At 44.7% G+C, this 27,115-nt stretch overlaps 1 protein-coding gene across 2 annotated transcripts in view; it reads left to right on the plus strand.

Annotated features, from left to right (window-relative positions):
• The first annotated feature begins 1,466 nt into the window (after positions 1 to 1,466).
• DYNC2LI1 (dynein cytoplasmic 2 light intermediate chain 1) overlaps positions 1,467 to 27,115 on the plus strand; it is a 43,939-nt gene continuing 18,290 nt past the window's right edge. For both annotated transcript variants that reach the window (XM_075535634.1, XM_075535633.1), the window contains exons 1-5: positions 1,467 to 1,606; positions 4,732 to 4,849; positions 17,709 to 17,743; positions 18,304 to 18,373; positions 22,458 to 22,546. In XM_075535634.1, the coding sequence (XP_075391749.1) occupies positions 1,599 to 1,606; positions 4,732 to 4,849; positions 17,709 to 17,743; positions 18,304 to 18,373; positions 22,458 to 22,546 (320 nt within the window). In that variant the 5' untranslated portion in view covers positions 1,467 to 1,598. The remainder of the gene's footprint in view (positions 1,607 to 4,731; positions 4,850 to 17,708; positions 17,744 to 18,303; positions 18,374 to 22,457; positions 22,547 to 27,115) is intronic.

A 27,115-nucleotide genomic window follows, 5' to 3' on the forward strand; every position in this document is an offset into this window, starting at 1 on the left:
GAATTTCCGTTTATTAAAAAAAACCAAAAGACATTACATGGGAAAATGTGAGAAATGTAATGGTGAATTTTCTATTTCGCACGGTGGGAAGAATGATATTTCAAAGCACTTGGAGACACAGAACTATAAAAGATATTTAAACATTGCTGCATCTTCCTCTAAAATACAGGAATTTTTTTCGGAAAGCAACTTATAGAGATGAAGAAAATAAATTAGCATTAGCAGAAGGACTTATGTCTTTTCATGCTATTAATCACAATCATTCCTTCAGATATATGGACTGTACATCACAAGTTGTCAAAAAGCTAATCAACAAAAATTTGCCTGTGCTAGAACAAACTCCAAGGCAATTGTGTGTAATGTGCTTTCCCCATATGCATTTCAGAATTAAACAAAAATCTAGAAAAAATTAACTTTATATTCATATATTCTGATGCATCTAATCATAAGGATATGAAGTTATTTTCAACTATTATTAAATATTTTGATTTGGAAACTGGAATAAAAATTAGAATTTTAGATTTCATTTCTGTGCCCAGTGAAACTTCTGAAATAATTATCAGTTCCATTATTAATATTTTGGAAAAAACAATTTAAAACATAAAATGATTGCATATTGTGCAGACAACACAAATGCAAATTTTGGAGAAGAAGTACAAATAATATTTTTAATAAATTAAACAAAAACCTTAATCAAAACATTATTGGTGTTGGTTTTGCAGCGCACTCAATACATAACACCATTCAAACAGCTGCTGATTTGTTGCCCGTAGATGTGGAAAATATTGTTATTAAAATATATTCTTATTTCTATATATACACTGTCTGCGTTGAAATGCTTAAAGTATTTTGTGAAACTGCGGGAGCTGAATATCAGAAAATACTTGGATACAGTAAAACGCACTGCTTAGCTCTTTGCCAGCTGTCGAAAGAATTTTGAAAATATAGGATCCTTGGAAATCCTACTTTCTATCACAGGATAAATGTCCTAAAATTTCAGAAGATTTTTTTGAAAAAGAATGTTTAAAAAGTTGGTTAGAGTTTGTACACAATGAAGCAGCTCTTTTTCAAAATGCTGTAAAACTTATTGAAGGTGACAAAATTTCAGTAATCAAAGTAGCAAATTAAGGTAAATAAAGTGTGGACATCAGAAAAATCACAATTAAGTGTTGAGACTCTGAAAGCCATTTTATGTGTGAAATATAATTTAACAAGCTCTTGTGAAAAATGTCATGACCTTTTAAACAACGACAGCAATCTACTAAAAAATGCACACAAATGAGAAATGTGCCAAAGAATAAAATAATACTATACATAATTTTTTAATGTCCTGCTTTACCAATGTTAAAATCTGGTCACCTTAGGTTTAGATACCTATTTTCCCCGTGGCCTCCGAGACGCTTGACTACAAAAGCTGAGAACTACATTTCCCATGATGCCTCCTTGTCTGCGTCCAATCTGAGACGCGACGTCGTTCCCACAGCAACCCGGAGGCCTGCGCTGAGGGGCACTTCGCGGAGGTCGCCGCCGCAGCTGTCTGCGCTGGGTTCTAGGCTGGGTGCCCACGCAGACCCCACCCCCAAGGGCTCCGAAGCGCGATGCCCAGGTACTGCCGCGTCCAGCTCTGCCCGCACCCGCTTACGATCCACTCGAGAGGCCCCCCCACTTCCCTACCCCGTCCTGCGAGGGGCAAGGGCGGGAGAAGCCGATGGGGGACTTGGGGGAAGGGTAGTCCCCGTGGGACCGACCAGTGTTAAGAGATCCGAGTGGGGCCGCCCGCACCCTGGGCCCAGATGGTGCTGGGCCTCGATGAGCGTGCGGACTGAGTCTGCTGCAAACTACCAATTAGTTCTCTCGGTAGAAAAGCCAAAGATCATGCCATTGATTTACTCTCTGATGTGAGAAAAGTTACCTTGGGGGCAAGGGACTGTGGTTGGGTGGGTGGGGGGTGCAGTGGTGACCCGCCCCCCCCCAAGTTAAACCTTCCAGGGGCTACCGGTCCCTGCGAAGCCTTCGGGAGAGCCGTAGGTGGTCCCTGGCAGAGCACAGTGGAATGTGCCAGATAACCGTTTAAATGTTGGCGGAGAAAGGATTTTTATGACTTATCAAATTCGAAGGAGCTTCGGAAAGTTCTGGGGGAAATTCCACGATCATATAATTCCATTTTCCACCAAATTTTTGGAGTGTGTTCCCGCCCCCCCCCCCAAGCTCCCCTCCGGTACATTTTATTTTAGCTCATCAGTACCATGTTGTCAATCCTATGAATCTCGAAATAGTATCTAAATTTTCTGAGGACAGTTGACAAGGGCCTCAGGAAGAGGGACGGAGAAGTTCATCGGGAAGCAGTGTCAGCGGTGGCTGACATTTTCCGCTGAAAGACAGGGACTCCTGCAGGAGAGACTTCTATCTGCCAACCAGATGCCTTGGCTAGCCTTTTATAGTCGCTTTCTTCTTTCCCAGGCCGTGGATAATCATTATCATAGCGCTCAATACCTTTTAGCTCATTGCATTGCCCAGTGTTAGAGCTAGCTGGATTATCGTCTTTTCACAATCATGACAGCGCTATAAATTTGGTATTCTTGTTGGTCAACATGTTCGAGGGAGGAAACAAGAATTGCATGTGTTGACTAGCACACAGCCTTGAAGATATAACCCAGATAAACCACGCTACCATTGAGTCTCACTCAGAGGAGCCGTCCCTGCAGAACAGAGTAGGTTTCCAAGACTGTGTAAATCGTTACAAGAATGCCTCATCTTGGGGGAAGGCTGAGTGGGGACCCAAAGCCCATCTGTAGGCAACTGGACATCCATTTACAGAAGGGTCGTGGGGAGGAGACGAGCCAGTCAGAGTGCCGTATAGCAACGATGAAACATACAACTTTCCTCTAGTTTTTTAATGCTTCCTCCATCCCACTATCATGATCCCAATTCTACCTTACAAATCTGGCTAGACCAGAGCATGTACACTGGTACAGAAAAGAACTAGAAACACAGGGAATCCAGGACAGATAAACCCCTTGGGACCAATAATGAGAGTAGTAATACCAGGAGGGGAAGAGAAAGGGAGGGATAGAAAGGGGGAACTGATCACAAGAATCTGCATATAATCACCTCCTAAGGGACAACAGAAAAGTGGGTGAAGGGAGACATCGGACAGTGTAAGACACGACAAAATAATAATAATTTATAAATTATCAAGGGTTCATGAGGGAGGGGAAAAATGAGCTAATACCAAGGACTCAAGTAGAAAGCAAATGTTTTGAGGACGATGATGGTGACAAATGTACAAATGTGCTTGACACGATGGATGGATTGTGAGAAGAGTTGTACGAGTTTCTTCGGGCTTCCTTTGCTTCTCCAGACCAGAGTCCCTCAAAGAGGCCAAAACTGTCTTTTAAAAATCATGTTATTAGGGGCTCATACGATTATTATCACAATCCGTACATACATCAATTGTGTCAAGCACATTTGTACATTCGTCGCCCTCATCATTCTCAGAACAGTTGCTCTCCAAAGCGGTCCTTTGGGTGCGATGCAAATTGGAGCCCAGAGTTCTCTGGGCAAGAGTGAAGAGGCGATCTAGAGATCTTCTAGACCAGATGGAGGATCTGTGAGAACCAACAGCTTCACTTTGTGATGATTTTGTTTGATAAAGATTTCTTCATTTTGTTGGCGAGACAGACTTTTGTCTCAAGTCCTTTGGACCTGTCAGGCGAGACCAGTCCCCGGGGAGACCCCGAAGGAGGCGGTTTGATACAGTGGCTGCAACAGTGGACTCCACCAAGGGATCCGTTGTGAGGGTGGTGCAGGAGCGGGCAGTGTTTGTTCTGCTGTGCACAGGGGCACTCACGATGACTGGGAAAGACTCCCCAGCACCTAACAACAACAGCATCATTTTGTAGTGATACATTTTGACTTACCCTGTTTGTTGAATTAATAAAGAAATGAGGGGGCCAGGGAGGTCACATAATTTGCCTCTCAATTCACTTACCTAAATAGTAGCAGACTCAACCTTGAGTGAGTCATGCCTCTGGGTTTTATTTGTGTGTGTTTTATGTCTTTTAATTTGAGATGTTTCAGTTTTCACTGGGGTGTCACAATTTTTTAAAAGGATAGTTGAATCCTATTTGCATAAAGTTAGACGTGTAAAAAGACTCGAACTACCATATATGTATTAACTCCAATTAATAATAAAGTTTTCAAAATCAAATAATGACATTAATTTTTGAAAGAGGCTAAAAAAATCTTCAAAATATTTGATGTTTTTGCTGGTTTTCTTTTCTCTCACATTTGTACTTTTATGGAAAATGGGAGGCTCTTGAGGCAAAAATATTTCATGAGCAGCAGCAACAAACAGTACCGGTTCCAGATGGCACCTCTGTTGGACAGTCTTCGTTTTCCTGTTTGACTGGTGGCTTTCAGGTCGCACTCTTACAGAAGTCAATGGCGCCTGCCTCCTGTCTACCGGAGGGCCTGTCATTGAGCCTGTAAGCCTGATGACCCACGCTCTTCCCATCATGCTCGGCGTTCTAGGATGAACCTAGTACAAGGGAAAGCCTCACGAGGTGATGACTGGTGACCGTGCTTGGCCGTCAGCTGCTCCAAGTTACTATCTTCCAGAAAAATGATGTTGACTTGCTTTGTAAATTTGGCTAGAATACAACTCTGCGCTAGGAGCATTTGAAAGGAACCCTTTTCTTCCTCTGAATTTTGTTTTTCTGCCCGCTGTAGTGAAACGCTCTGGGAAGTTGCAAAAGCTGAAGTGGAGAAAAAAGGAAGTGATGGAAACGAAGGTGATGGCTTGGAAATGGGAGAGAAATCTGTGTTCTTCATTGGCAGCAAAAATGGGGTAATGCCTCCCCCCCTCCCCTCACCCCGCCAATTACTGTGATGACTTAACCAGTGATGTCATTTACTTGACTACTTTTCTAAACCCCTGCACACTTCCACTCTTCAGTCAGATGACGGTTCTCTGGCGTGCCAGTTTAGGAGCTGGTCGAGCGTCACCTGTATGAGGGCGCCCTCTAAAGGGATGAGTGGGGACTTCATCCAACCTGAGTGCCGCTCGCGCCAACTGTACCAGGAAGGAAAGTGCTTGGAGCACAGTAGCCTGCAGGAAGGGCCACTTATTTCTGGTCTGAGTGTCCAGGGCAGTCACGTTGTCTCAGCTAATCTAAGGTCCTTTGTACCACTTTAACCTGAAGCAGATAGGAAACGATGCACATAGCTTAACTAGATAGAGCACAGAAGCGGAAGGAGTATTGGAGATGCTCTAGTCTCTACAACAGGAATGCTTACTTACACTGAGGCACCTGGAGGCATTCCTTGGGGTCCACGAACTTTCTAGAAATGTACGCCAAATTGTGTATGCTTGGGCACGGAGACATTTTTACGGTAAATTAGGTCCAGCAGCTCCCCAAATACTATGTCTACAGTGCTTCCCCGCCATGGTGGTATAGCCAGGATGGAATATCCACAGCTGTGGGGGAGCTCCCTTCCGTCCTTCCTAGTTACTAGAAAACCTCAGTCTGACACAACCAGCAGGACCAAACATGATTTTAAGAACCTTTATGCTGCTCAACAATCTTTTTCCCAAGCTGTAGTCCGTTCGGGGCTTTCACCAGCCTGACAGTGTTTTGTCATATTCTACATGCCATCCTGGGATGTCCTGACCTCTCAGCTTCTCCGGTTTTAATTTACATCCATTAAGGTTCCCTCTTTGTGCTGTAAAGTAAGTTCTGTGGGCCTTGACAAATGCTGAGTGTCACAAACCCACCATTATAATATCACACAGCATAGTTTCACTCCCCTGCCCTTCGGCTTCACCTATCCAATTACCTCCAGCAACCATTCATCTCGTCACTTTCTCGATGGTTTTGCCTTATGCAGAATGTCAGATGGTTGGAACCAGACATTATCTAGCCTCTTCAATCTTTCACTTAGCAACATGCACTTAAGATTCGTCCATATGTTTTATGCGTGTGGCTTTATTGCTCATTTCTGTTTGAATCGCTGAATAAAATTCCATTGTGTGGATGTGCCACAGTTGGCTTATCAGCTATCTACTGAAGGGTATATTGGTGGCTTTCAGGTTTATTTTGCTGCTTATGACTAAAATTGCCCCCCCAAAAAACTGTGTCTCAGATGTTTGGGTGGGTGTATGTTTCCAGGTCGGCTGGGTCCGTAAAAGAGCACAGTTAATGGGTCACATGGCAAGTCAGGTGGCATAGCAGGTTACATATTTTGGGTTGCTAACTGCCAAGTCAGCAGTTCAAAACCACCAGGGCTCCATGGGAGCGAGCTGTAGGTAGCCTTGTACGAAGCCCCCGGGCTGTTTTTTGAAGTGCCCGTGCCATTTCTTTGTCGCCCGCAGCGGTGTGTGAGGACACCTGTTGCCCCACAGCCTTTCCAACAGCGATATTGTTAGCTAGGTGGGCTGTGGGCATTCTGACAGATGTGTGCACTGTTACTGTTTCCATCTTCCCTTCCCAAATGGCAAACGGCAGAGCCTTGCCTGGTGGTACAGTGGTTACGCGCTCAGCTGCTAAGGGAAAGACTGGTGGTTTGAATGCAACTGATCGAGGGGTAACAACCTGGCAAGCCCTCGGGGGCAGCTCCCCGCTCGCTGTCTTATCCAGTCGCTACGCACTCGCATGGACTCGGTGGCACGCAACGACCACGAGGACAGTGGCACAGGAGAAGTTGGGTGGCACAAATGGTATCAGCCCTCAACTTCTCACTGAAAGCTCGGCAGTTCAAACACACTCATCGCTGCTTCCAGAGACAGGCCTGGGATCTGCTTCTGAGAGGTCCCAGCCTTGGAAAATCCAGGGAGTAGTCCGGATGTGCACGCCCTCAGGTGGGCGGCAGCCAATCACAGCAGGGATGGGTGATGTGGAGCTACTATTGTCCATTTAGGAGCCCTGGTGGTGTAGTGAATATGAGCTGGGCTGCTAACCACAAGGTCAGAAGTTCGAAACCACCAGCTGTTCCTCAGGAGAAAGACTGAACTTTCTACCCCCCTGGTTACAGTGTCAGAAACTCTCAGGGCCGTTCTTCTCTGTCCTAGAGGGTTGCGATAAGTCACCATTTACTCGATGGCCGTGAGCTTGGTTTTGGGGGTTTTTTGGTTGTCAATTTAAAGACCCCTGGTGGTACGGTGGGTTAGGCTTGTATTGCTACTCACAGGCTGGTGATTCAAACACACCAACAGCTCTCCAGGAGAGAGATTAGTCAGTCTCTTCCTTAAAGACTTACTGCCTGGGAAAGTCTATGGAGCCGGTCTACTCTGTTCTGTAGGGTCGCTACGAGCCAGAGTCAGCTCTGCAGCAGTCGCTTTGCTGAGGGAGTTGTTGGTCGCCACTCTGGTCTCTTAGAGGTATTTATGTGAAAGACTGCTGTGCTCCGCGGGAGCAAAGGAAGGGGGAGGAGGAGAGAGGGAGCACATCCTGGCCCACCAAGCCTTGAGGGCGATATCCCTGGTCAGAGCAACCAGTGCACAGAGAGGACAATATGGCCGGCCCCACTATGAGACACATCCCTCATGACCCATAGCCGTACAGGGGACAACACTGGGGACACAGTGTGGGAATTGCACCTGATTTGACCCCACCACACTGAGGCAAAACAGTAAGGGCGTGCAACAGAACAGCAAGAGGAGCAGAGCAAGGAAGTCCCGAGGGAATACCAAGAGTAGACTTTGGGGCCAGGGCGTGGCACCCCATCACATTTGACCGGAAAACACTCCTAAAGGTCAACAAACAGACCTTGAACTATTTACTGGCTTTTCTCTTTTTCGGTCATTGGTTTTTTGTTGTTGTTTTCTCTTGTTGCTTTGTTTTGCTCTGTCTTGTTTTTATGCATATTATTATTTCTGCAGATCTTTCTAGATAAGATAGGTGGGATAAATAATCTGGGAAAGAAAACAACAGACCAATAGTTCTGGGGGGACATGGGAGAGAGAGAGGTGGAGGAAAGGAGGTGATATTAACAACCTCAGGGACAAGGGAACAACAAGTGATCCAAAATCGGTGGTGAGGAGGGTGTAAGAAGCCTGGCAGGGCTTGATCAAAGTCAGTGTAATCAAGAGGAATTACTGAAACCCAAATGAAGGCTGAGTATGATAGTGGGACAAGAGGAAAGTAAAAGGAAATAGAGGAAAGAACCAGGAGGCAAACAGCATTTATAGAAGTCTAAATGCAGGCATGTACATATGTAAATATATTTATATATGATGACGGGGAAATAGATCTATGTGTATATATTTATAGGTTTAGTATTAAAGTAGCAGATGGACATTGGACCTCTACTCAAATACTCCCTCAATGCAAGAACACTTTGTTCTATTAAACTGGCTTTCCATGATGCTCACCTTCCCAACACGATTGCTTTAAGACAACATGGGTGCATAAGCAGATGTGGTGAAGAAGGCTGATGGTGCCCTGCAACCAAAAGATATAGTGTCTGGGGTCTTAAAAGCTTGGCGATAAACAAGCGGCCATCTAGCTGAGAAGCAACAAAGCCTACATGGAAGAAGCACACGAGCCTATGCGATCATGAGGTGTCAAAGGGATCAGGTATCAGGCATCAAAGAGCAAAAAATCATATCAATATGAATACAGAGGGAGTACAGATTGGGGACCCAAAACCCATCTGTAGGCAACTGGACATCCCCTTACAGAAGGGTTGTGAGGAGGAGACGAGCCAGTCAGGGTGCTGTATAGCAATGATGAAACATACAACTTTCCACTAGTTCTTAAATGCTTCCTCTTCACCCCCTCCCCCCTACTATCATGATCCCCATTCTGCCTTACAAATCCAGCTGAACTGGGGGATGTACACTGGTACAGATAGGAACTGGAAGCACAGGGAATACAGGACAGATGATCCCTTCAGGACCAATGGTGAGAGTAGTGATACCAGGAGGGTGGGGTAGAAAGAGGGAACCAATTACAAGGATCTACATATAATCTCCTCCCTGGGGGATAGGCAACAGACGAGTAAGTGAAGGGAGACATTGGACAGTGTAAGATATGACAAAATAATAATTTATAGATTATTAAGGGTTCATGAAGGAGGGGAGAGTGGAGAGGGAGGGGGGAAATGAGCTGATATCAAGGGCTCAAGTAGAAAGCAAATGTTTTGAGAATGATGATGACAACAAATGTACAAATGTACTAGACACAATGGATGGTTAGATGGATTGTGATAAGAGTTGTACAAGTACCCCCCCCCCAAAAAAAAGACTGCAGTGCTCAAGACGAACCTCCATTACTGATTCAATTGAGCTGTGGGTTATTTTGAAGAAGGTTTCAGGGGATAGTTTTGGTTCAAGGTTTGAAAACTCTCAGAGCAGCAAATCTGGGGGTTCCTCCAACCTCATTGGGTCCAGTAAGTCTGGGTTCTGTAATAAATTTAAACTTTTCCACATTTTCTCCCCCTTCTGATCTGTTGAGCCCTTAATGAAGACATTCAATAGTAGTAGCTGGCACCGTCCAGTTATGATCCATGGCAAAGGAGGCAGTTGTTCCTGGTGACACCTACACCTGCAGTCCACTTCTACCCTTGATTCCTGGGTCTCCTCTTTCCTCTGCTGCCCCCGGCAAATAGAGACCAATTGTATCTAATGGCTGCTTGCAAGCTCTGAAGACTCCAGTCAATACTCACTGAGCCGGAGGCAGAAACTCTAAAAAAGTGTTCATTAGAAGGTAATTTTTGGTCTAGAAAAAAATATGTTAGCAAATAAGACTTGTTTAAATATTTAAACTTTGTATTTACAATTTGGAAGTGTTCAGGTAACCTACCTTAATTAATTATAGAAGAAGCAAGATATATGAAAAATATACCAAGTCAATACATTAACTATTCATATTTTAAACTCATTCACTTTATTTTTAGGGGGCTCATCTAAAGAATAATTGTGTTATAGTTTTGGTATCTGTGATAGTTAAGGTTTATTTGCCAACCTGGTCAATAAACACATGTGGGACTAATTGAAGGGTCGAGAGATAAATGGCTCGGTGAGCCTCACCTTTCTAGTTCTTGGGTCTCTTGCTTTGTGATGGTCAGACCAGGGTGCAGCTGCCTTAGCCATTTCCCTGCTTCAGCTGGCAAGGCTCACTTCCTGCAAGACATACCTGAGGAGAAGATGCATGGACCTACCCCAATGCAGCCCCGGGTACTGGAGCAGCCATGTGGAGACCACTGCCAGCGCTGAGATGCTTACATGATCACTGATTTGGTTTTCCTCCTGCAGTTGACAACACTGCGTGTTTTGCGAGTTTGAGGAGGATTTTGTAGATCGGTGTCGGACATAATGGCTAACGTCGGACTTAATGGCTTGGACTGGACTGGGTTGGGATGCTTTCTTAAAGTACCTTTAATATAAAACTCCCTCTTATATACATATGAGTTTCTATGGATTTGTTTCTCTAGTCTACCCAGACTAACACAGTATGTATGACTGAAAAACGCAAGGAAACGCCAGCATTTCCTTCGGACAACCCATCGGTAGGACAAAAGTGCTCCCCACTCCCACTGTAAAGTTCTGTGTTGTTCAGCCAAGAACACAGAAATGCTTCGGAGATGGGACAGATGCGTCACGTCCTTGTGCAACATTTCTTGTCCCACAGAGTGTCTGCCAAGGAGGCGGAACTGCTCATAACACAGTCAGAGCCAGGTGGAGGCTCGCCAGGTCCAAGACGCTGACAGCCCCGCCGCATCATGGCTCATTTCGAGCTGGGGCTCGGGCTGCTCCTCCGTTTCTGGGGGTCGTTTCCACTCATGAGCCTGCTGATACAAGGTGTCGGGAAGGCTCCCTCCTCCTTGGGCCGCGTCAGTGTCCTGAACAGCCCTCGGTCTGCTGCTGGCGACCGTGTCCCTCGTGGCACCGTTGTGTTGAGTTGCTAACTGCGAGGTGGGTCATTCAAGCCCACCATCTGCTCTGAGGGAGAGAGATGAGATTGTTCTGTTCCATAAAGATTTACCCCAAATAGAGTTGCTGGGAGTCAGAATCGACTCAGTGGCAGTGGGTTGGGGTTTTTCATGGGCCAGACGTCCTGCTGGACACCTGGGAAAGAGTGTTTAAAAACACATTCTCTTCTGTAAAGGACCTTCCAACAACAACAAAACACTCTCAGCCATCGAGTCGGTGCCAACTGCTAGCCACCCTATAGGACCGGTGGAACTGCCCTGTGGCTTTCTGAGGCTGGACCTCGTGGTTTCAAACTGCTGACCTGGCAGAGGAACACCTAGCTGAGCCTGAGAGTTGGGGGACTGCGGAGTCTCCTGAAGAGAGAGGGATGTTGAAAGCGTGAAGAACAAGAAGTAAACAAGGAGAAGGAAGTTAGATGAAGGGGTCTAGTGAGTATTGCAAGGAGAACGTGTGGGAAATAGTACAACTCCTGACATTTTACCTTGCTGCCTTGCATATACATGTTAAATGAGTGAGTTAATGTCCCGTTCATGTCCATTTTTCAGTAAATTTCCAGTAAATTAACTCATTCATTTAAATCCACTGCACCAAACCACTTTAAGGTATTGAAAAACAAAGGTGTTACTTTGAGGACGGTGATGCTGTGTTAGGCCAGGTTGACTAGAGAAAAAAGTTTATTGACTCTCGTATATTTGTAAGAGAGCGCTTCATACCAAAGAGCAATTGTATATTGAGAAAATATCCCAGCCCAGTCCAGATCAAGTACATAAATCTTATATTAGTCATAGGTCTGATACTAGTCCATAAATTCCTCCTGAGACTCACACAGCCACTTACAGTGACACCGAATGCAGGAAGATTACAGGCTGGCAGTGCAAGCATCTCAGCGTTGGCATGGGTCTCCACGTGGCTCTTCCATAGGAAGGTGAAGCAGAGAGTGTAGCCCACCTCCCTGAAGAAAGAGAAAATTCCCAGAATCCTCATGAGAAGGCCATGCCCACAAGGAGGCATCAGTCAGGCTGTGGCCTAGTTGACAGGCTAGACTCCACCTCTTCACTCCTGATGTCCTCGAGTTGACCCGAGATTGTGTAATTACCACAGATGCATCCGACCCAAGTCATAGTGTTTTCCATCACCTCACATGCATGTGGAGGTTGTTGGACGTTGTGTAAGGGAGACCAGACAAGAATCGGAGCATTTGAATCACGGTACTGGTGAAAATCTTGAAAGTACCATGGGTGCCAAAAGAACAAACAAACCTGGACTGGAAGAAATACCGCCAGAATGCTTCTTAGAAGCAACGATGGCAAAACTTCATCTCACATATTTTGGACATGTTCTTAGGAGAGCCCCACCTCTGGAGAAGGACATCATGTGTGGTAAAGTAGAGGGGTAGAAAAGAGAGGAAGACCTTCGACAAGCTGGACTGACATGTGGCTGCAACAGAGAAACAATTGTGAGGACGGCACTGAACCAAGCACGTTTTGTTCTGTTGGTCCATATGGTCGTTATGGGTTGCAACCTCCTCGATGGCACTTAACAACAACAAACAGCTTATGAAAGCGCAGTCAAGAATGTGCCTTTACCACCAATGGAAGAGACTCTGTGCTAGACACATGTCAAATAGAATTGCCAAGCCGTTCGGTTTTGATGATGGAGATTTAGAAGTTAGATGACACCAATCTGCCCAGTATGTATGCATTTTCTCCAGCAACAGGAGCGCAGGCATGGAGGAGAAAGGCGAATGAGCTGATCTAGCAGTGAGCTTTTACAGTGTCCGAGTGAGGTGCCATAGGAAAAATTGATGACATTACAAGTGCAATTGCCTTATACTCCAGGGCGATGATTGACAGTGTTTTACTTTTCTGCCTCTGTGAGTTTTTATTTTCCTGCCTGTAGTTTGCTTGTTTTGTTTGTCTTTTGTTGTCTGCTAGTTGGTTTGTTGCTGTTGGTCGGGTAGTTGGTCTTTCGAGGTTTTGAATATGTCGTAATATGACGCCAAAGTAAACCTGAGTCATGCATATCCCAGGGACAAGCAGATAGATTCTGTGCCCCCCAGAACTCTAGTCCCAATCCAAGAACAATTAGTTCTGATAACATGGCCATGCCTGATACTCCACTTCATGAAATGATGAGGGTGCTACAGCAAAATGTAGTGAAGAAAGCGGATGGTGTCCAGCTATGGCTATCGATGGGAATAGTGTCTGGGGCAGGGGTCCTCAAACTTTTTAAACAGGGGGACCAGTTCACTGTCCCTCAGACCCGCTGGAGGGCTGGACTACAGTTAAAAAAAAAACTATGAACAAATTCCTGTGCACACTGCACATATCTTATTTTGAAGTAAAAAACCCAAATAGGACAGAAACACCCAGAAGGCTGGATAAATGTCCTCAGCGCGCCACATGTGTCCCACGAGCCATAGTTTGAGGACACCTGGTCTGGGGTCTGAAAGGCTTGTATTCAAACAAGCAGCCATCTAAGTGAGGAATCAACGAAGTCCACATGGAAGAAGTTCACGAGCTTGTGTAATCCAAAGATGACAATAACAAAATTCCAAAATGACAAAGGGAAAAGTATCAGGGCTTAAATTATGAACACCCAATTTGTAGAAGGCTCTGGAGGACAGTGGGGGCCCCAAACCCCTCTGAAGAGTCAGATTAAGCCCCTGGCAGATCCCCTCTGGACACAGGCCAGGGTCTTGAACAGGTTTACTATCAGATAGGGGCCCTTGTAATCGTGATTATACTGGAACGAACTTGATACTTGGTCATTTGGCCTCCTTTTTTGACCCACCCTGAAATTCTTCTAGGTGCAAGTATTTCTTGCTAGTGTCATGACAAAAATTTCTTCCCTGGCTTTTTAAATATTCACGGTGGTCTTTGCTTTGCATTTGTACACCATTTGTATACAACAGTATTTGTATAAATACAAATACTTGTATTTTTATAATTTTATCCTTACCACTTTATTTTGTTTCTGTTCTTTATTGTTTCTGTTGTGTTTCCCAGTCTGTGAACCACAGGAGTAGAGGCATAGAGATAAGAACGGCTGCAAGGGCTTATGGGGGAGGTAGGGGTGGGGCTAGGAGATAGGGAGGGTGAGGGGGTGGGGGAACAAACAATCTATGTGGGAGGGAGGAGGAGCACTAGGACTGATGGTGATTATACAACTCATTCAAAAGTGATTTAACCATGGGGTGGGGGGGCACGGAAAGTGTTGTAACATGGATTGTGGTAATGATTGTGCAACTCTTGATGTGAACTTATGAATTGTGCGATATGTGGATTGAGTGCCAATAAAACCAAAAACGAGAGAAAGAGGAAACATTTGGGAGATGATTATAGTGATAAATCATGGTCTCTAAGATGCAAATGGTGAGAAGTGAAGATAGGAACAGCTCATTGAGAAAGGGAAAGTATTGGGGATCAGTAGACTTTTGAGGCTTCTCATTGAGGACAAAGCAATTATTACTATGGGAATACCCGAAGACACGGCTGGAGAACCAACTTTTAAATTTTAAAAAGGGTGTGTGTGTGTGTGTGTGTGTGTGTGTGTGTGTATACATATATATATATACATATATATATATATATATACCTCGTTTTATCAGAGTAGAACTGTACTCCCTAGGGTTTTCAATGGCCATGTTTGAGAAGTAGATCACCAGACCTTTCTTCCTAGGCACCTCTGAGAAGACTCAAACCACTAGCCAGTCCATTAACTAGCTGTTGAGTGTGCTAAAGCGACCCTGTTGACTCCGCTTTACTCATTTGTACTAACTTATACACAGTGATACCTCACTTGTCGAACGGCTCCTAGCTCGGACTTTCCACCACTCAAACAGCAAAGTTCAAAAAAATCTGCTTGGTGTTCGTTATTTTGCTCAATAGTTAAACTGAAAATCCGACTCAAAAAGCCCTGTGCGGGCTGAGAGTGAATCGTGCATCTTGCTCTCGCTCAGACAACATACATTGCTTGTGTTAGTACCTTAAAACCTTTATATTTTGCGCTTTATTTGCGCCTGTTAAAGAAAGAGATCATTGCAAAATTGAATCAGATCACTGCTTGTCTGATTTGGTGGCTGAATACAACATATCTAAATCAACACTATCAATCATTTTTTAAAATTCTTTTTTAATCATTTTATTGGGGGCTCTTATACTTCTTATAACAATACATACATCAATTGCATCAAACACATTTGTACATATGTTTTACCAGACACTATATCTTTTTGATAGCTGGCCACCATCAGCTTTCTTCACCACATTTGCTTATGCACACATCTATCTTCAGTGATCATGTCAGGAAGGTGGGTATCATGGAATGACTGTTTAGCTGAAGAAGGTGCTATTGTATTGAGGGAGTGTGCGCGAGGAGGCCCAATGTCCACCTGCTACCCTACTACTGAACCTATAAATATATGCACATAGGTCTATTTCCCCCATAATCATAAATATATTTACATATGTACATGTTTGCATTTAGGCTTCTCTGTATGCCCTTTGCTTCCTACTCCTTTCCTCTATTTCCTTAGGCTTTCCTCCTGTCCCACTACCATGTTCAGCCTTCATTCTGGTTTCAGTAATTCTTCTCAGTTACCTTGCCCTTGGTCACTCCCTAACAGTCCTCCCATCCCCTCCCTCCACTGGTTTTGAACCACTCATTTTCCCCTTGTCCCTGTGTTGGCCAACACCTCCTCCCTTCCCCTACCTCCCACACTCTCATGTCCCTCCGGGACCATTGGTCCCGTTATTTTCTTCTCGCATTGTTTGTCCAGCCTATCTTGTCTAGGCGGACCTGCAGATATAGTAATATGTGCATACAAACAGATGCTATATCTTGTAGTAGTTGGGCCCCATCGGCTTTCGTCACCACATTAGCTTATACACTTATTTGCTTTCAGCGATCATGTTGGAAAGGTGAGCATCGCAGAGCGCCAGGTTATTAGAACAAAGTGTTCTGGTGTTGAAGGAGGAATTGAGTAGAGGCCCGATGTCCATCTGCTAGGATAATATTTAATCTATAAATATATGTACATAGACTTATATCCCTATCACTATATATTAAAATATTTACATATGTACATGCCTGTATTTAGACCTCTATAAATGTCTATTGACTCCTAGTTCTTTCCTCTATTTCCTTTTACTTTCCTCCTGTCCCACTATCATGTTCAACCTGCATTCCGCCCTCTCTACTTCCTCTCGGCTACATTGCACTTGATCGAACCCCACCAGGCCTTCTACACCCTCCCTGCCAACGATTTTAGATCTCTTATTGTTCCCTTGTCCCTGGGTTATTGTCTCCCCATCCTTTTCCCTCACCTCCTCCTTTCCCATGTCCTCCCAGGAATGTTGGTCCTGTTGTTTTCTCCTCAGATGGTTGCTATCCTGCCTATCTTAAATAGGTAGACATGGGGAAAAAGAAGAAAACTAGCCTGTGAATAGTTCCAGGTCTGTCTGCTGACCCTTAGGAATGTTTTCTGATCGGGTCTGATGCAGTGCCCAGCCTGACCCCCGCCCCGAGTCGGAAGTCTGTTCTCAGAATTCCTCGGGGATGTTGTTGCTCTGCTCCCCTTGCTGCCCTGTCGCGCTTCCTTCGTGTCATGTCCTGGTGTGGGGGAGTCAGCCCGGGCACAATTCCTGCACTTTGTCTCTGCTGCTGCTCGCCCCCCAGCCCCCGCCCCGTAGCACTGTGGGTCCGTAAGGGGCCGTCATGTACTGTGACTATCAATAACTTTGAAACAAACAAAACGAGATTAAAGCGAACCCAGACCGTCAAAGAGGTTGAAGGGAGGTCCTGTGAATTTGGATAGATCAGAAACAACGTGATGGCGACAGCATAGCCGAGACTGCTTGTGAGAAAGCTAACCGCCTCCATCGTGATTGAAAATGAATTTATAAGTGTAATCTTGGCGTCTCAACGCTGCCTCTGTAGGTTTCCAAGACTGGAACTCTTGGCAGGAGTAGAAAGCCTCGTCTTTTTCCTGTGGAGCGCTTTCAAACTGTTGACCTTAAAGCTAGCAAGTCCGTGTGTGGCCACTGTGCTACAGGAGCCCCTTTGTGGCTCTCTGGAAAGAAGCCATTTTCCAAAGTGCTGATCTCGAGGCCCAAAGGTTTCCTCCTGTAGTGCTTCGGCTGCTATCTTTTTCATTTTTTTCCCGTTTCCCTTTAAGAGTTCATTCCGGTCACAAATTAGAGTTTTACTATTAAAAAGAAGAGGAGTGAGATTCAAACCAGCGAGACAGCCCCTTGTCTAGGCTGAGGCTTAAGGAGTTTGTAGCAGAGGTGGGGTACACACACCCTCTAGAATTCAAACAAACAAACAAAAGGTGTCTGCGATGCTTCCTTGGCACACATTTGCAACTTGCTTTCTGTATATGTTATCATTTTTCTTTATTTCCACCTCAACAATTGCAATGAAAACATCTTAGAAGACACTACTCATCAGCTTAACCAGTAATTAGCAGAGCCGCGGAGAAGGGAAATTTACGACAGCTGCCAAGTTGGCCACTACAGTGAGGTACAATGAGCTCGTATTTGTCTTCTGCGGGGCTTTATAATTATAATAAAGGCAGTGTGGTTACACCGTGATGGAGAGTTGACAGTTAACTTTTCCCATGTACCGGATGGAAGAGCAATTCTGAAAGTTCTAGTTTCCCATTTCCAGGTAACTTGTCATTCAAGCGATTAAAAAGCTGTTTGGGGCCACAATTATGAACAGTAATAAAAAATTTACATATGGGTGACATTTTTTCTTTTTGAATTTCTAGGGAAAAACTACGATTATTCTAAGGTGTCTTGACAGGTAAGTGTTACATTAACCTTTAAGACTATGTTTTTGCTTATTCTGGTTTTACAGGGCAAGCTAGATCCCAAGAAACAAATGTAAGGAAAATACTTTTGAGACCCAAATATTATAGTTAATTCTCAGGGAGTCCTTAGCATGGCCTCTGTTAGCACTCCTTTAACGATGGAACCAACCACAAGTCAAAAATATACAAGATTTCAAAAAGAAAAGAGAACAAATATATATACAAGATTTCCCAGTCCTGGGGAACAATATGCTTCACCATTAGCTCACCACAGTACGTGTGTGCTTTTGGACGGTGCTCCTCGGCTGTTTAAACGGTTTTCTCCATCAATACGCTCTGATTAATTGATCAGTGTCATCTTTAAATTGCTCCTGGATGTATTTTTGGAGTTGATCCTCATTGTGGAAATTGTACCATGTTCTTTATTGCTGTGACTCAAGTTCACGTCTTCACTAGAGGAGAGGAGTGTTTAAGAGGGAGCAGAAAGTAAGCTAATAAGGCACAAACACTGATACCAGTCCAGAAGGTAACGCCATCTTTCTTTGTTGTACAGGGATGAGCCACCCAAACCAACCTTGGCTCTGGAGTACACATATGGGAGAAGAGCCAAAGGGCATAACACAGTGAGTGTTGTCCTACGTGATGTTGCTGTGCCCATAGTGGGTGCAGGGATGCTGACTCTGGTTGACATTTTCCTCCCTATCGCCCGATTAATCAGGAAGCATATCCAGGTGTTCACCTCAGACTGTTAAACCTCCAATACAATTCAGCAGATAGGGAGCCACCCCAAGCTGTGAACATATTTTAGTCTCTCATTTGTGGTGTCTTGAAATGCTGGCGCAAGATTCCTTTGTAAATTGATTTATTTGATTTCTTTTCTACATTATGTTGATACTATCAATGTGGCTTTTTCCCACCCTCACATTAAAATCATTGTATGAGTTACCTCCTGTCTCCTGGCAAATCTGCTTCAAAGATGGTCTTGCGCTATTGAATATTGTGGAAACAGGCTGCTCGGAATCTAAATTGTTAGCATTTTTATAAATGCACCTTGAAATTGTGTTTCAGTTTCAAGGTCTTAGTTGTTCATAATCCTGTTTTCACTTGTTTAGTGTCTTTCCCCAGGAAGACTAGAAACTACTCGGGATAAAGAGAGAACACGTGTACATTAAAACCAAATGCCATTGAGTGAGTGAATTCCAACCCTGAAGGACAGGGGAAACTACTCTTCAGGATTTCTGTAAGTCTGTGCAGAGCAGACTGCCTCATATTTCTTCTGAGTGGGTTCAAACCACTGACCTTGGGTTTAGTGGTCTGAAGCCTAAAACACTGCAGCACTAGTACCTATTAGGGGAAAGTATACATTCGTATCTATTAGGGGAAAGTATACATTCGTATCTGTTTGGGGAAAGATTAGCATCTATTAGGGGAAAGTATACATTCGTATCTATTAGGGGAAAGTATACATTCGTATCTGTTATTTTTTTTGTTTTTTTTTTACATTCGTATCTGTAAGGGGAAAGAATTCCTAAACAAAAATCTCTTTCTGAGCTATCACATGAGAAGAAGTGAGATCAACTTAAGTGTATGAAAGAGCAATCCGAACACATTTATCCTGTAAGTTTTCATAGATTGATCTAGTCCAAATGCTTAATCATTAGATCATGTACAGTTAAACTGTGGGTTACTTCCTGTGTTCATCAGAGAGAGTTGTTCATTAAGACTCTGAAATTAAAAAGAAAAGGAAAAACAGAATATGTTGAGATACAGGAGAACTCTGTGTTTCTGACTCATGAGTAATTGGCCCCAAAGTCGAAGTATGTTTTCATCGGAAACTTTGAGACTGTTTTCAGGAGCTTAACCTTTCAGAAGAACTCTAAAGATTTCCCTTCATCAAATTGTGAATTGAGGGACATAGCAAAATTACTAGCTCCATAAACATCCGTAGTTCAGATATCAACAGCAAACACATTTTAGTGATTTTTTTAAGAGATGAGAATTTTTCAAAACTGCAATATATTCCTCTAAAACCCATTTTCATGCCCATCTGCCTTTCCCAAGTTCATGGTAATAGATTCACAAAAGCTCATGTGAGTCTTTTTCACATAATTTCTTCTCTAAACTTCAAATCAAGAAGTGGAATTTTTCGTTCTGGACTTCATGGCTTTAATGGCCCTTAAGAGTTCTGGAGAAGGAGCCTTTCTACACAGAGGCCCTCTATCAGCTGCTCACACAACTCAGTGGCCTGGCGGCTCCTCAGCTTCAGGGCTAGAAGACAGTCAGTGTTGGCCAGCAGTCGAGAAAGGGTCTCTGGAAACCGGGGTCTGATTTCCAAGTTACCTGGCTGCCGAGCCCTTTCAGCCCTCTATCGTTTAAGAGGTCTCTGAAAAAGGAAAGCATCCCTGGTGGCTTAGAGGGATCGTCAAAGGGCTGCTAACCACAAGCTTGGTGGTTCAAACACACCCGCTCCTCTGCAGGAGAAAGATGAGGCGGCCTGCTCCAGTCCAGATCGACAGTCTCTGAAACCCGAGGGAGCAGTTCTGCTCTGTCCTCTAGGATTGCTATGAGTCAGAGTCCACTCAGTGGCACAGAGGACAACAGCTTGGAAAGGGAGGAGACTCTGGGGCAGGCGGTCAGAGTGCTTAGTTGTTAACCAGAAGCCTGGAGGTTTGAGACCAGGAGCACCTCGTACCTCCTGAGTTTCTGCTTCCGAAACAGTCAGAGTCCTGCTCAGGCACACGGAGGGTTGCAGTGAGTCATTGTCGATTTTCCAACAACTGGCTTTATAGAAAAGGACGCCATTTAATCTCTTCCTGCTCCCCAGCCCGCCACTTATTTTTGTCAGTAGGAACTGCTCAGGCTGCCCCTGGGGGCAGGGACAGATCTTTCTTTGGCTTATACTTTGCTCAGAGGACCCTGATCTCTGGCTAGGAGCTGTCAAGGCCTTACATTGGGAAGTTCTTCTGATAGATCAGGATGTTTCTATTCAATTGTTTTATCTCTGCCTAGTGTGATAAATTTCCATAAAGATAATACCAAGTGTCTTCAGCTAACTGTTGATGGATACTTGGACTTTCCATCCTTCGCCTGCTTTGAATGATGCTGTAGTTGACCTGGTGTGCAGGGATGGATGTCTCTGCCTGGAGACCTTCGGGTGTCTACCTACGGGTGGGATCTCTATGTTATATGGTAATTTTACATTTCCACAGCGTTTATACTATTTTCCAATCCCATCAATAGTGGATGAGAGAGACAATTTATAATTTTAACTTATTTTTAAGGAGTTCATTATTGAATATTCAGTAAGCAGCAACAAGCAAAGGAAGAAGAAATTGCTGCAGAATGCATATGTTAATATGGAACTCATCCATATATTCCCGTCCATCCTTGTGTGGGTCCCACACCCCGCCCCTCTCTTGTTTTTAGAGGCACACATGCTTACATCTACATGTGTTCTGTCGTCGAGGTGGACCCACATTGGATTTGTGCAAGCTTTTGGCACTTAACAGATCTTTTCCTTTCATGAATAACTTTCACGTAATTAAAAATCGTGGTGAACTATGCATCACAAAGCATTTTCCACGTCTGCACGTTTGACCTTGACTACATTCCTCAGGCTGGGCGGCCTTTTCTGGAAATGCCCAGCGCCATTGGCATAAACTCAGTGTTCTCTACACCGACCCCCCTTCTTCCCCTGGAAGCTCCAACTGAAATGTGCCCACCCGGTGACCCTGCTGTTATAGCCTCCAGCATCACAGCACCCACACAGCCACCGCACAATGACAGACTGACAGACCAGGGATAGCTCACGGAGGAAGGAAAGGACACATCAGACATTGTCTAATCCTTGCTCTTATCAGTCACGGGATTTATATTTTTTGTTCCTTTCAAACTCACGGCGTCCATTACAATGGCTCCTGTTCCCCCCATTTCACAGAGGAGGGCAATGGTGCTCAAAGAAGCAAAGTCACAGGGCCGAGAGACATTAGCACTGGCTTTGAAGGACAGGGCCTTCTGACTTCTACAGCCTTCCCCGACCGTATTCCTGCAACAGAGGTAGACCCCAAGTGCGCCACGATTCGTGTGTGACAGAACCCCTGTGGAGACAGGAAGGGAGGGAGGTGGGACAAGTAAAGCTTGAGGAGTGAAACCACGTGAGCTATGTTCTGGGGGATTGGGAGGTGAGGTGGCAGGGAGGACCTCCCAGGAAGAGACGCCATGAGGGCCTGGCTGAGACCAGAAGGCGTCAGTGAGGACTAGGATCTAGGTGTGACGGCCTGGTGAGATGCTACAAGCCAAAGGTCATGCCAGGTGACCTCTGTTGACATTCGCTCATGCACTTTCCGTGACACTGTCATATTTCTCATCTGCTTTTGTTATACTACATCTGCTTTTGTTATACTGCATCCTGTATTTTGAGGGAAAATTGGGGTTCAAAAGATGAAAATGCCCCAACTTGTGTCCCCGACAGAACATAATTTAAAATATAGTATAGTCTGGAAGCCCCGCTGAAGCCTGACGCCAGGGGTGAGCCCACTGCTATCTGAAACACCACGGGCCTAGCTTCCACTAATAAAGCAACATGCAAGCCGCCATACTGCCACAAACTGATCAACTATGAGGGGAAATATTAAAATATGAGAAAGAATTTTAAATGAACAATGTATTTTTTATGTTAAAACCTTTCTTCTTTTCTTTCTTTCTAAGCCAAAACATATTGCTCACTTTTGGGAACTGGGTGGAGGACCGTCTTTACTGGACTTAATCACCATACCGATTACGAGTGACACCTCACGGTAAGGGAGCCAGTGGGGGGGGGCGGGGGTTGCTGGGAGTCCACAGCAGGCTCCACAGGGCGAATAATTGAGCTCTTGTGAATCAGAATTGTATGTCCCCAAAGGCGTCTACCACTTTCTTGCTATGTCCTTAAGCTGTAAAACTTTCAAGGAGTTTTTAAAGGACCAGAGTTTTGGCCTGTGCTAAAATGAGATCACTGGCATTTCAATTTGTGACATGTTTTATAAACCTCCAAACACCACCAACAAAAACATGTCAAATGACACTTGGGCCATGAATTCAGTTGGCAAAAGAAATAAATTTGGAATGCATGACTTTCCATTCCTCACGCTGGTGGGAGCGAATTGACCTCTGGAGGTTTTTCTTCAGCTGGGTATGCAAGTCCACCTTAGAACGGAATCCTCCTTGATGCCGCTGGAGCTTCCCCAGGACAAGGCCGAGGCCAAGGGCTGGAGCAGGGGAAAAAGTCTCACTGTTGATGACCTTCATGGAGCGAGACCTCACAGAAGACCTCAAAAACCTGTGGTGGCCTGTTTCTGACGACGACTCCCACATGGTGGCCAAACCCAACGTGGAAAAATTGTGACATTTCTCAACAGTGTCTCTGGGAATCCGCCTGGGCCAAGGAAAACAAAAAGCTTGAAAAATCTGAAAGATCTCAGTCTTGTCAACGTCTGACCCAAACTCACTGCCACGTGGACCAAATACAAGGGCCCAGCAGTTCTTTTTGGAAAGCCCCAGCCGATCGCATGCTCTCTTCGCAACGGAGGGATTCTTTTCTCATAGTTAGGCAGATGCAGGCACTGCTGGTTTGGTTGATCCGGTGATGTTTTTCCTCTTAAAGAATCGCGGAATGCTGCTCCTCGTCTGTTACAGCGCCGTGTTCACTTGTACAGGAAACCAGGAGAAAACGTGAAAGGTTCAAAGGAAGCAAGGACACCTGTAGTTACCTAAAAAATAGCCATCGCTGACATGGCACTGTAGCACTCATTTCCATCTTTCCCGGTTTGGGATGTTTCATATGCAAACATATTGAGCTCTTACTTTTCCACGTAAAACCACCATTTCCTGTGACATTACTTTTCAGAAAGTGGGCACTTTACAGCTATGAAGGGAAGCTGCGTGACAGTGAGGCGGGCAGGAGGAGCTTGGAGGTGTCCGGTCCAGTCCGTGCGCTGGAGACAGAAAGGAGGGAGAGGCACGGCCGGTTCTTACTGCATGGCCGCTGCTTGGGTTCGGGCTCTGACTTGTGAAAGTTTTCAGTCTCTCACTTGGTGAGGGCTTGGTCTTGTGTTCCCAGGACCCCGTGCGGCTGGGGCCTGCACTGGACGGGAAGAGGTCACTGTTACCAAAAACAGTTGGAAAAGAGGCCATAGTCATTAACCCCGTGTAGTTTGCTGACTAGTTAACAAATTCATGGAGAACATTTCGCTCTTAATGTAGTTCTCGGGGATTAGTATGACACATACTTTTCTTGTCTTGGACAAAACCCAGTCACTTGAGAAAATACTGTTGCCAAATGCTATTAGATATTGTTTATCTTTAAAACCGTTGCTCATAGAAGGACTGTAGATGCATTGAGTTTTTCCACAGACTTCAGATGCTATGTGAAAGAACATTTCCTGTGGTCTCAGTCCTTGTTTTAAGAGTGTATCTTTTTTAAAAAATGTTTTTAATTTGTTTGAGCTGCCATTTGTGGTGGAGCTAAAAAGCAACTCCTTGTGCCGAGTGAGGGGAGTCAGTCATCAAAGGACATGTCATTAGGATCTCACGTTTATAGACTGACATGGACTCTAGCTATTTCTTCAGACACCAGGGTTCATTGGTGGTTACCAGTGATGGTGGGGGACAAGTACCCACCTACAGCCATTGGGTCAATTCCAACTCAACCCTAGGGGACAGAGGAGAACTGCCCCTATGAATTTCTTTATGAAATCAGGCTGTCTTACCACATTGAGCTCTGTGGGTGAAGCCACTGTTTGAAACCAATGGAGACCTTATATTTAAAAGGAACCAGTGGTCAGTCCAGGTCGATGAGCATGCAGCTAGAGGGCCCGACAGTTGTGTTGTGTTTGTTCGGGTAGCCAGGTAAGCACCCTGTTGGCTGAGATGGTGTTTTACACAGCAGAATCATAAGGACATTTTTTATAACTGCTTTCGCCCACACTCCATGTAAAATGGAGGAGCTGACAATTGCCCACATCAAAGAATAGAATTTGTGCGCCTCAAAAGGGCAGTCTGAAATTGCAGTGGTCTGTAGCGCTCAGTTTGGGTCGCCAAGTCCCCCTCGTGGACTGAGCCCTTGGTGAGGCTCCTCTCGCCGTTGATCAGAGCTGCGGATAGCTTTGATATCGGAGGGCGCTGGAAATCAGGTCAACACAGATGCAGGCAGCTTAAAATTAGCATCTTATCATTGGTTCTCCCCTTGGACACTCATTTTAAATCTGTTCTAATGTTTAATAGTTTCTGCTTTGTTTTTGTTTGAGGTTTTGCTTTGTTGTATTTTGTTATTGCTGTTGGTTTTTTGTTTTGTGTTCATTGTTTGTATGTGGTGAAATCAAGGATGGGTAAATCTAGAAACAGTAACTGTGTTAATAGTGTCTTAGGGTTATGGCAGAGGAGGCTGGGAGGAAATGGGGGGCTAATTATGAATACATGAAAGAGAGCACATTTTCCAAAACTGAGTGTGGTGAAGAGTGCATAAATCATCTAATTGTGTGATATGTAAGTTACATGTCAGTAAAACTTAAAATTTTGTGAAAGAATAGCATTTCAATTGTTATTACACTCTTCTTTAGCCTGCTAGGTACACCGTGGGAAAAGTCAGAAATCTTGTGAGCATCTTCTGTTTGTGGTTTACAAATTGAAGGTTTGTGGTGACCCTTCATTGAGCAAATAGATCAGTGCCATTTCTAGCAGCACATGCTCACTTCGTGCTTCTGTGTCGCACTCTGGTGATTCTCACAATTTCTGTATAATGCGTAGCCTACAGGAGAGTGTGAACATGACTTATTATGCACTGGGAGACCAGACGCTTTGTGTACTTGCTTTATGGCATTATGTGCTTTTCTTGCCTTGGTCTAGAACTGAACCCCCCATCCCTCCAAGCTCTGCCCCATTGGCATAATAATTGTATTTAATTCTCAAAGAAGGGCTCGTCAGTGGGAACAGTTCTAGGGAAATTTTTGCTAAAGGCATAGTTTATGTTGGCTCTGCCCAAAGCCTGGGGACTTGATTAGTTTCAGGCGCCTCTCCCCTCCATTTCTGGCAGTTGATTTTTCCTGAATTAGCACCTGCCTCTTGCTCAGCCTCCTTTCCTGCCTTATCATCATGAGCAAGCCAGTATAGATTCCTGCCAGACCTTTCTTCCTTCTCGCTTTGCAAAGCACTTTCAAAATATCCATTCCCTGCCTTTCAAAGTGGTTAAGGTGGTGGTGAGATTGGAAGGGCAGAATCCACGGGGGTAAGTCATGGTCACTCCACCGGTGTATTGCAAGTGTGTTTGGAGAGTAGCTTTTCAGATGCTATGTTTCTAATCCCAGAGCAGTACCTCTGATAGAGGGCGTGTCAGATCAGGTGGGAGGAACAATATGCATGTGTGTGTGGGAGGGTGGGGGTGAGGGGGATACCATAAAAGGAAATTAAAAGGATATTTTAAATTTGCCAAAGATAGGGCAGTCCATGCCACTGTCAGTATTCTTCACCAATACATAATACAAATGTATTCATTCTTCTTAGGTTGTCCTTATTTATTATCCACCTTTCACATGCATATGAGGCCATGGAAAATACCATGAAACATCTTAGTCCTCTAAATTTAAACCCACAATAGACAATTTAGTTACTGTTTATATGAATTATATAAAGCAACTGTTTTGCTTAAACTCAGCAAAATAACAAAATAATATAGATCATGATGCCTTGCCGTACCTGCTAGCGGAATATTTGTCCTGTGAACTAAGGGTATACTGGCCCACGACCATGGCTGTAAATCTGGTTATGACCATTTTCTAGAATACCCCTGGACTTGTGTCGATGTACAAGAAGATGAGCACGCATGCATTCGATGAGGGTGGGGCTACGGTCCCATGCTTTCAGAGAGGGTCGCGCACAGCAGGAGGAAGATCTTTGGCTTTGCATCTCAATGCCAGCTCTACAGTTTGCAGATCCTGCAAATCTGTGTCTCAGGCTTCTGATCTATAAAATGAACATAAAAACATCTTCTGGTTGAGTCGTGGTAAAAATTAAATAAGTTAGTTCCCTAACAGGGCCCATTGATGAATCTGTTTCTTTCTCCCTCACCTGGTAGCTGTGCTGTTGCCGCCGCTGCCGCTGTCGGTTTCACTTCCCTTCTTTGGAGCACGCGGTGTAGCTGGAGTTGAGCACGACTTCCTTGGGCCCAACTCCTCCCAGAGTCCCACAGTCCAGTGGGATTGTGATTGACTTGTGCGAACAAGAACTTTAGTGTCACTGTCGGTTGTGACAGTCTCCTACCCTGAGAGAGAATCGTGGGACTAACTAGCGCCACCATTTTGGCCCTCTTATTTACCTCTGGGTTTCTCTTCGTT

Source organism: Tenrec ecaudatus, chromosome 17 (genome assembly GCF_050624435.1).
Source record: "Tenrec ecaudatus isolate mTenEca1 chromosome 17, mTenEca1.hap1, whole genome shotgun sequence".
Taxonomy (NCBI): domain Eukaryota; kingdom Metazoa; phylum Chordata; class Mammalia; order Afrosoricida; family Tenrecidae; genus Tenrec; species Tenrec ecaudatus.